Below are 10,473 nucleotides of genomic sequence, written 5' to 3' on the forward strand. Positions count from 1 at the left end.
CGCGCCGATCCGATCCGCACGCACGCCCGGCCGCCGCGCCGATCGAGGTAGGTCTCGCACGAATCGGCCCGGAATTCGCGGGGGCCTCTCCGTTCCTGGCTGCTGCTCGCTCGTCTGCCGCGCGTGAATCGGGCGGTCCCTGTCGCCGCTGCAGCTGGGGGAATTATTTTCGGGTGGGGGAGTTTTAGGGTTTTTTCCCTCTCTCTCGGGGGATCTGCGCCGGTGGGCGAATTGGGAGCTCCCCGGCGGTCGATCTCGGGGGCGCGTGGCCTCCCGCGCTCGATAGGCTGCTGGTTTCTGGGGCGCGTGGTGGGTAATTTGCGCGCGACGGGCCCGAGGTTTGGGTCGATTCGAGCTTGAGCTCAGCTCACCTCGGCTCGTGCTCGTAGTCGAGCGTTGGTTGGAGCTTAGCTTGAGCTGCCCTCTGCTCAGTGCTCCGGGATTCGGGCGTCTGCTAGTGGGCAGGGAGACGTGGGGGGATTTGGGGATGCTCCAGCAGATGCGCGACGCTTGGTTTCTGCTGTTCCCTTCATTTTTTTTTGTCGCGGACCTACTTTCCCCTGTCTCCCTCCCTCTGAGCTCCGAGCTCTGAGCGGCTGCGGCAGCGTCCGGGCGGATTCTCTCTTGTCTCTCTTGCATCTTTCAAGATTTGTTCAGCTGTACCCCTCTTCGGAAGTTGTATGTAGGAGAAAGATGTGATTTTTAGGCTTTAGCGAGGAGATGGGAGTGATTCTTGTGCTAGCATCGAAACATTGTAACTTCATTTTGTCTTAGTTTGCTTGATTTGCTCCCCGTATGAGGGGCATGAGGTGTCTGCCGTGAGATTTGACTGTCCGTTGATTGTAACAAGATGATGTTGTCTTTGTCCTAGTGTTTCTCATTAGAGATTGTGGTGCTGTGTTAGTGTTTCGGTTTTGGATAATGGTTGTGTTTCGTGCGAGGTGAAAGATGTGGTTTTGCCTGTGCTAGTTAAGAGTATTTCTTGCCAGACACTCATGATATAACCCTGCTTTTAGTGGCCGACCATCTAGATAACGAGCTCAAGTAGGATAATTGCCACGTACTTGTTCCTGAGTTGTTTTGAACCTTTATCCCTTGCATTGTGCTAATTGGCTTCACTTGCCACCCACAAGCTAACAAAAGTGCAACAAGTTCACAGTTCAAGCTTAAATTGCACCTCCGTCTATTTCAAAACTGTTCTTTTCTGGCATGGGCGCACACTTGAGGTTGTGGATGCCCATATTTAAGCCACCCTCACTAATTAATCAACCATGCTTCTTAGGGCGCTCCCAATTCGTTGGCTCTTAACGCGTTATCATAGGTAGTGAATTTTTTTTAGAGATAATCACCACATTGCATCGCATATTACATTTTATTGGTTTAGGACCATGTTTGCATCTCAACCTTGTGGCCTAATTGTGGAGAGAAGGGAATGATTTTGTCCGATATCATGCTCCACTGGCCTTTTGGCCTCCGGAGTAAAAACTAGGGAGATAAGCCACACTGGATCAGAGCATTGAGTACACCGCATAGGGAAACGAGCTAAGAGCCGTATCTCCACTAACATACAACTTCCCTCTCTCTCTCTTCTTTAAATAAAGTGCCACCTCAGCATTTTGTCTGATATTGTGCTAAGAGACAAGCATTGGGAGTACCCTTAATTCTAATGCATCTACGCCGGTTGTTTTCAGTTGCAGCTCTAGGGACTTGAAAGGATAACCTTGATTAATTTTCTTATCGCTGTTAAAACATGTTTATGGCTTTAATTTGAATAAGTTCCAAACCCCACAATAGATATGGTTGGCCAAGGTAGTTGGCATATGCACCATTACTTTGCATGCTTTTGATGCTGAAGAATTTTCCTCAGTAGGCTTAAAGTGTTGTCCTCATGAATCATGAATGCGTGGTCCTTGTGGAATATACTGAACTGGTACTGATTCATTTACTGTAGAATCTTTGAATAATGTTCTTATGTAAACGTTCTTCAAAATGGGCAGGCTGCAGATAAATAGAAGGGACATCTACAGATTCGTTTAGCCTGAGTAAATTCTTGTCAGTCCAGGGTGAGCCTTCTTTGGATGCTGTAAGTTCAGTGGAATCATATTCATCATACTAGGAGGCAGTCGTATCTGGTCGTATTGTCATTTGATATGAAACTTTGGGATTTGCCAATTGCAGACAGTTCACGCTTTCACGGGCATTAGACCCGTAGGGACTTCGGAAATGTCACAGTTTCACCACACACAGCATGGGGGTGATGGTGATTTTCAGATGTGGCAACAACAGATGATGTACAAGCAATTGCAGGAGTTCCAGAGACAGCAAAATGCCCAGCAGATTGATCATGGAGCCAGAATGCAGCCCTCTTTTGGACAGTTTCAAGCTCCAGCAAGAGCAGCACCTGCTGATCAATTGCCGGTGATAACAAATGAAATGCCAAACAATGAGGCCACGGCTTATGCGTGGCCACAAAATTTTGCTAGTGGTGACCCAAGGTTGCCAGGCAACTCACAAATGGTGAATACAGGTAGCAACACAAACTGGGAGCAGTATGGTGGTGCTCCTGCCATGGGCAATTTCATGAATGGTTCGGTATTTCCAAATACTCAAAGTCAACCGATGCGACCAATGGGGTTAGCTACACAGCAAATGAACCAGTCCTTCTATCAAATACCTGCTACCAGCAGAGGCGGGTCTGTTAACCAGTACCCCCAGTTCTTAGGGATCCCTGCTGATCTCCAGAATGCAATGACAAGGGCAAGTACTCATCAGCCTGAAAAGGTATCAAGGCCATTTAGCTCGTTAATGGATGAACCTAGTCCGCAGGAGAAAGGTGCCTCCAGTTCTATGCAGAATTTTCGAGGAAAGGGAGGCTTCTTAAGCAATAGTCTGTTACAAAGTCAAGGTGATAATAACAAGGCAGGCAGCCCTGTTCCAGTGAATCATCTACGACATGGTTTTCAACTCCAAGATTTTCATGGTAGGTCAAACCAACTCCAAGCGGGCCTGCAAGAGAAATCAACAATGCAGGTAGCGCCAGCAAGTGGTGGCGCTAGCCTTGACCCTACCGAGGAGAAGTTCTTGTTTGGGGATGATGAGGATAGCAACTGGGGAGCTTTGTTGAAGGGAGACAACGATCATGGTAATTCTTTGGATAATGATAACTTTGGTGGTACTTTGCCATCTCTACAGAGTGGGAGCTGGAGTGCCCTTATGCAGGAAACATTACAGTCTTCAACCAGTAAAGATAATCCCAAGGAAGAATGGAGTGGCCTCAGTTTGCAGAAAACACAGACAGTTGCCAATAACTCAACTTTACCAGCTCGTGACCAAAGTAAGCTTGCTGCATTAAGCGGTGGACTACAGAATGCACGACCCTCGTCAGCATCTAGCTATGGTGATGGAACAATGAATAATCCAGATTTTACCAGTTTTCAGCATGCTACAAGAAGTCCGTACGAGCAAAGAGACAAAACACCACATGAATCTCCTCGTGCAACTGTTACCAATCATCAGTCAACTGCAGAAGCCAATAATGGGTATATTCAGCAGAGCTTGAAGCAAAAGCAGTCTGATGAATATGGGAGACAAGAACAGGTGCATTTGTCAAATGGCAATTGGGCTCAGCAGAAATCTGAAACGCCAAGAAATAGCTCACACTCAACTGGTGCACCATCAAGTACACATGGATTTTGGATGTCACAACAAAACACTGTTGATAACAATATCAACCAAGAGTCGAGCAATAGCCAGAATGACTGGAAAAGCAACAGCCCCCTTGGACAAGACATCAGCAGTACCCAAAATGTCTTTAATAGTGATGGAAACTTTTGGAAGTCAAGTGGAGGTAATGCAAATTCAGTCCACAGGCTTCAGCAGATGAAGCCTGATATAAGCACTTCGCAAATGCAGAAGGACAGTTCTGATGGTAAAGGTGTTAGTATGATGGGATCAAGCATGTCAACAATAAACCCGAACCAGCATCAGATGGTTATGGGTCGAACGGGTGAGCATGGTGGGGTAAACCATAACATTGGACGTAGGGGTTCAGAAACCTCAGAATCTTTAAGAAGAAGTGCTGAGCCAAGACCAAATGACTGCAACCAGGAGTACCAAAATGCAATACATATGGAAAGGCCAGGAAACATTTTAAATCCTGGGCAGCATGTGAACAGTGACCATGCTGCCAGGAGGCATCCTTTCTTTGCTGCAAAAGAATCCCAAAATTTGGGATCAGGTCAGCAAGCAGGGGGATCTTACATGTTGCAGAATCATGCTATGGACAACACCGGGGGAAACATTAGGCATTCTCCGGGTAATCCAGTTTCGAACAATCAGTTTCCGCCTCAGTCACTTCAGGGACAAAATAACCTGAAACCACGATTTATCACGAACTCCCAAGTTGCTGCCAATATGGCTTCAGTTAATGAGGTATGGATATCTTGCTTAAACAAGCTTTATTATTTACTCATTTTGTTCTCTTGTAATATTACTTATGAAGCTACTTTCTTAATTTTTAGAAAAAAATGCTGGTGGGGGATGAACACTTTAAATCTCGACATGGTGTCACTAACAGTTCCAGTGCATCACCCTTTGGAGTATCTGATGCCGGTCAGTCTCAGAATAGAGCAGTTCAGAACAGGTACTTACTCCTTTTCATTTGTAACTACTCTAACCAGGTTATTCCTGAGTAAATCCTAAATATCCCATCGTTGAAGTGTTAAAGCTTTACCTATGCAATTTATTTTGTGCTCTTGTTTCTCTCGACTTGTAGAATAATATCTGGTTAGTTTCGACAAGGTATGACTACCACTAACGAAGAAGGCCCACATCCTTGTACGCTACCAATGACAGTATAGTTTTTCCAAATAGTATCAGAAGTGTAGGATCATATCAGTATTGCAGAATCATATATGTATGGAAATGGTCTGGAGAGTCGTTATAGTATTGAAATAGTCTGGAGAGTTGTTATAAGTATTGAAATGGTCTGGAGAATCATGATTGTACTGAAATGGTCTGGTAGGATAAGGGTATCGTAAGATTCTAAGATACATATCGGGACACTGACAACAATGCTTTGATCTATTCCAGTAATAGTCAACATTTTTTGTACCACATGATATTATCTTTTGTCATGATTAGTCCTTCCAACAGTTTTCACTAGCAATTTATGCTTGTTGTTCTTTATGATAACTGACAAATATATATGTATGTTTAATGTAGTCAACATATGCTGCAACTTCTTCATAAGGTGGACAACTCAACAGATAGCAATGCACTTACTGACATGGCCAACAGTCCTCTTGATAATGTTGCTAATACTCAGCAGCAACTTAATCAATCTTCTTTGCAAGGATTTGGATTAAGACTAGCACCACCGTCCCAGCGACATCCAGCTTCAGATCAATTATGGTCTAGTCACACTAATGCTGATGGCAAGCAGCCTGAACACTCAGCAAGGGGAGAACACCAGGCCCAGCTACCTTCCACTGCCACCAATTATTCGTCACCTGCTCATCCAAGCTCACAGCCGACACCATTTCATTCTTCGGAAATGGGTGGTACTGGACAGCCAGCTGCACATTTCCCCCAGTTAAGTTCCGGGCAGCAATATCCCGTGCCAGACGCAAGATCAGGTTCTGTACCCATGCCTCAGCAAGACAGCACAGCAACAGTATTCAAGAACGTATGGACAAACATATCGGCGCAACGTCTAGCTGGCGGTACCCAATCTAACAAGATAACACCCAATATTCTCCAGTCTATGATGTTTTCCAACAACCCCAACTTATGGGGTTCGCAAAAGGCAGACGACCAAGGACAGAAGGCTTCAACACCACCTGATGTAGCCACCAGTTCTGCCAATTCACATAATCAAGAGACAAAACAAGCTCTGGACAGTGATGCAGGGTTAGCCTCTTCTGAGATGGCAAATTTTGATTCGACTGGAGCTGCTGTACCCAGGGGGAATCAAACCCTGCAGAAGCATTCTTCAGACGGGAACTTTGCCATTCCTGCTTCATCCTTGGCACAATTGCGTCAGCAAGGTATCATGAACCCTAGGCAGGGAGAGAGCCCTGCAGCTAACTTTCAGGTTATGAATACTTCTCACAACACTGGTACTAATATGAGTGGCATTGGGTTACATGGAAATCCAACACCTTCAAACCTCCAACAGACAAATTTTGCTCTTCTGCATCAAATGCAAGCAATGGGTCATGTGGATGTTGATCCAGGCAATAAAACTGGAAAGATGCTTAAACCAAATGAGATTAGTTCTGACGCGTCGCAAGTTGACTGGAAGTCTGCTCAGAGGTTTGCACATGGAGCCACTAACTCACTCAGGTCGTCCATAGATAACATTGGCAGTACTAGTGTCCAAGGGTCATTCCCTTCAGACATGAAAATGCTAAGCTTTGCTCCAAGGAACAATGAGGAGAGAAGTACAAGCATACCTTCTCAGATCCCTTCTAGGGAAGTTCTCTCTCATGGTATGGTCATGCGTAATGATCATCAAAGTCAAGTTCAGTCTCTTGGGACAAATGCATCATCCAATTTGATTGAAAGAAGTGAGAGACCTGGGATAAACCCTCAAATGGCACCCTCTTGGTTTGAACATTATGGAAACCAAAGAAATGGTCAGAATCATTCTGTGTTTAATGCTCAGAAGACCCCAACTCCACCATATAATGTTCCAAAAGCTTCTTGGTGCATGGAAAATAACTCTCTCGAGGATAGAGCTGATGCCGGCCAAGCTGCCAGGCCTTTGGTGCCTAATATGAAGACAGCTTTGGTGACAAGGCCAAAGAAGCGCAAATTTACAGAACGTGCTCTTGTTTCTTGGCATAAAATCACTGCAGGCACTCAAAAGTTGAGAAAGACAAGGTGAATTTTCTCCCCTTGCAGGGCAGTAGTTTGCAGTAGTGTTGAAGCATATTTTCTGTCCTCTTTACTGTTACTGTCAGCACCAGTAGTTTATGTGACTTGCAGTTATTTATTTGTTGAGTTGTTTATCTTATGTTGCCTTGATGTTGCTAACAATTGTAACCATCTTCAATTGCTGGACAGCACGAATGAGATGGATTGGGCTTGGGCAGCAAATAGATTAATTAAGAAGGTTTGCACTGCTATACTATTTCAGCTACTTTACGTCTTGCATATTGGTTCAAAGGGTTTTCATTTGACACCAATTAAATTTCTTAACAGTCCGAGGATGATCCAGAAAGTCTGGAAGATGCCCCGGTAAATTATTTACCGCGCAAAAGGCTAATTATGACCACAAAGTTGATTCAGGAAGTTTTCCCTGCTATACCAGCAAGAGTTCTCAGAGCACAAGCTGTATCAGCTTATGAAAGTGCTACATACAATATCGCAATGTTCACTCTAGGAGATACATGCATCATCTCATCAGATAACTCTCGCGCTCTTGCAGATAATGAAAATAAGTAAGTCTTTGTAAACTGTTTTTTTTTGCTTATTCTCTTGTGGTCATGAAAGTAAGATTTACTTTTATAACCTCATTGCTGAAAGGCTAATTATTACACTGTCATTGATCAGCCCATCTGAACAAAGAACAAGTGCCAAGCAAATGGAAGACAAGTTATCAAAGGTTGTGGAAGTCTTTGTTGGAAGAATCAAGAAAATGGAAAACGACTATCTGAGGTACGAGCACCCTCCATCCCCACCCCGCCCACACACATTGCTTATTGGCTAGCTAGTTTAAAAACAACATTGCTGTTTTCCATTTATTTATGGGCTCCTGTGTGGTGTGTGCGCGTGCATACAAAAATATCCAACATAATTTGGTAGAACATCTGAGGGCCTCTTTGATTCGTAGGATTTTGAAAACATAGGAATAGGAAAAGTGTAGGGTTGGAGTGGCATGCCCATTTGAATCCTATAGAATTAGCAATGATTGTTTGATGCCACGGGAAAAACAAAGGAATTGTAAAAAGAGGTTCGAGTGGATGTTAAATTTCCTATGAAATGTAGTACAGAAGATTCCATAGGAAAAATTCCTATGGGATCCAATCCTATGAATCAAAGGACCAACATAGGAAAAAATCCTAAGGATTTCAATCCTCCAGAAATCCTATAAAATTCCTTTGAATCAAAGAAGCCCTGAGCATGTTAGAATATTTGTACATGTAAATAGTTGTGTAGTAAAAATAATTGTATGCACTGTGCTAGAAAGATAAAAGATTGCCAGAAGGGAAACATTTGGGGCCTTCTGGACAGCTAGATACACCAGTCAATTTTGAGGGGCTTATGAGATGTTAGCTGGCTTGGTTCTTCCTTTCTTTTACTTACTTTTGCTAAGATCTTAACTTCCATTTATATTGCGTTTTCATGTGAAGAATAATAATGTTCGTCTACTTCATCATAACATTTTAAACCTGGGCTTGGTTGTTGATGATATATTTAAATATCTCTAGGGCCCTAATTCTTTTTGACTTTGATCATATGGTAGGAATGGTCGTTGATATGTTGAATCTATACCAATATAAAAAGACCCAAAGGGGCAGATCCAACTGATCTCGACCATCGAACTAAGTCAATCCAACGACCTAGACTGCTCCAATGGCGAGCGTTAAACGTGTTTAACGTGCAATTAATTCATACCAAATATTGCATTAATCACAGGATTAACTCAGAAATAATATCATACCTGATATACGCATGCAATTAATATATTGCCTAAATATTAACGTGTGTTGCACGTGCGCATTTACTAGTCATAACAAAATGAACAGTGAATATCACTTAGATATTTTATTTATTCAAATAAAGTTACACTGTTTCCCTATTTTTCTCAAGAATTTGTTCTTCAACTTGCATGTTTCATATGCCTGGCAATAGTCTAATAACCAACAGTTTACTATGTGCAGAGACTTCAGTTGCGGCACATTTCTGAAAACCTTAACTGCATTTGTTGATCTTTAATTCCTTGTGCACTCTCACTCATGACACCAATTCCATTTTACTACTTTGTTGTTGACTTATCTCTGTTTAATTGATGATAGTTCTCTCAACACCGTTTTCCCTCTCGTTGCAGCTTGAGCAAGAGGGCTTCGATGCTAGATGTGCATCTGGAGTGCCAGGATTTGGAAAGGATTTCAATCGTAAATCGTCTGGGAAGATTCCATGGCCGGAACCATGCAGCTGGTGTCGAGGCCTCGTCTGGCTCACAAATGGTTTCTCGCAGAATTTTCCCTGATAGACATGTCATGTCTTTCTCCGTGCCAGGAAATCTTCCCGAAGAGGTGCACTGTTTGGCACTCTAGTGCATCGATTTCTTGCATTGTTCCTCAACCTCTCCTCAGATCACCTCTCTGGCTACAAGTGTGGTTTTCCAATGCTCCTTTTTCTCCTGCAAAGCATGGCGTTTATACAGAACGGTCAGATCCAGGGGTGGTTTGGAAATCCCAACCGTCGCACATGCCACAGAGACGCCAAGGGATGTGTCCAGCCGATCAAACTTAGTGCGGGCTGTTGTTATTTCTCCCTTGTATGAAGTATAGGTCCCTGTATATTGTTGAAAGTATGAAGGAAAAAGAAGCCGTGGGCCTCGCATCATTTTGCTGATGAAGGAAGGGCGTTAGCTTCACAATTCGTTAGGGAAGTCGATGCTTACTAGCTTTAGTACATCTAGTGGAAATTTCCGCTACTTGTCATCTTTTTATCCATGATGATGAAGAATGAGTGTTGGCAGTTTAGAGGGGTGAATAATAACGAGAGCCTTGTCCTCTGGGTTCTTTTGTTCCTTTAGGAATGGGATGCAAATTGGCTAGCGGTGTCCAAGTCGAACTGACCTCTCCCCCTTTGTTGTTACTTGTTAGTCAGCAGTTGATTACTTGTGTTATGTAGTGCTGAGAGCAATTCATGGAATGAACAAAAACGCCGGGTGAAGCGCTTGTAAAATGTTGTAGTCTTATATAAATCCCTGCGATGTTGAAAGCCCTAATGGGTTCTTGTAAATTTTAATGTGCGATTATCACCGAGGCCGGTTTATCATTTTCTGAAGCAGAAGTTGGCGTGGCAAGGATGTCTGCAGCTACTATTAGATGTCTGAAGAGTGCTGCTGATCCTATTCGGCTTAGTTGCTGTACATGTTTTGTAGTTTGGTTTTGGGATGGGTTTTTGCTGAACCAGGAGTAGGTCGTTCGAAGAGTACCTCACCTATCCTTTTCTTCTGTCCCTCAGGGGCCGGCGATCAATCTCCTTTTGAAATGAAATCATATTCAGGTGGGGATTTCTATCTCATTTTTAAAAAAAGGGCAACGGGAATACAAGACCTTTTTTTTGGAAAACGCTAATGCTCTGCCGGTTGATGGCGCGGAGAGTTCCGCCACCCGCACGAACGTTGGATCGACCTTGATCCACACGTCCTTAAGCACACTCACACACGTTTACCTTATCTCGCAACAACAACAGTGTTGCAAACAAACTTAGACAAGTTTTTGCAACATCAGC

The 10,473-nt window shown here is 43.6% G+C and overlaps 1 protein-coding gene across 2 annotated transcripts; it reads left to right on the forward strand.

The window, feature by feature from the left end:
• On the forward strand, positions 1–10,014 carry LOC123085071 (uncharacterized). Of its 2 annotated transcripts, none has more exons than XM_044506644.1 (9): positions 1–47; positions 1,998–2,083; positions 2,179–4,431; positions 4,521–4,642; positions 5,224–6,885; positions 7,069–7,117; positions 7,207–7,445; positions 7,558–7,662; positions 9,056–10,014. In XM_044506644.1, the coding sequence occupies exons 3-9, from the start codon at positions 2,224–2,226 to the stop codon at positions 9,282–9,284; spliced, it is 4,614 nt and encodes a 1,537-aa protein (XP_044362579.1). In that variant the 5' UTR covers positions 1–47; positions 1,998–2,083; positions 2,179–2,223; the 3' UTR covers positions 9,285–10,014. The 2 variants fall into 2 exon arrangements, with proteins under 2 accessions (XP_044362579.1, XP_044362580.1); XM_044506645.1 differs by having other exon boundaries at positions 22–47; positions 1,998–2,063.
• The last annotated feature ends 459 nt before the right edge of the window (positions 10,015–10,473 follow it).

This window comes from Triticum aestivum, chromosome 4A, assembly GCF_018294505.1.
Source record: "Triticum aestivum cultivar Chinese Spring chromosome 4A, IWGSC CS RefSeq v2.1, whole genome shotgun sequence".
NCBI classification, from domain to species: domain Eukaryota; kingdom Viridiplantae; phylum Streptophyta; class Magnoliopsida; order Poales; family Poaceae; genus Triticum; species Triticum aestivum.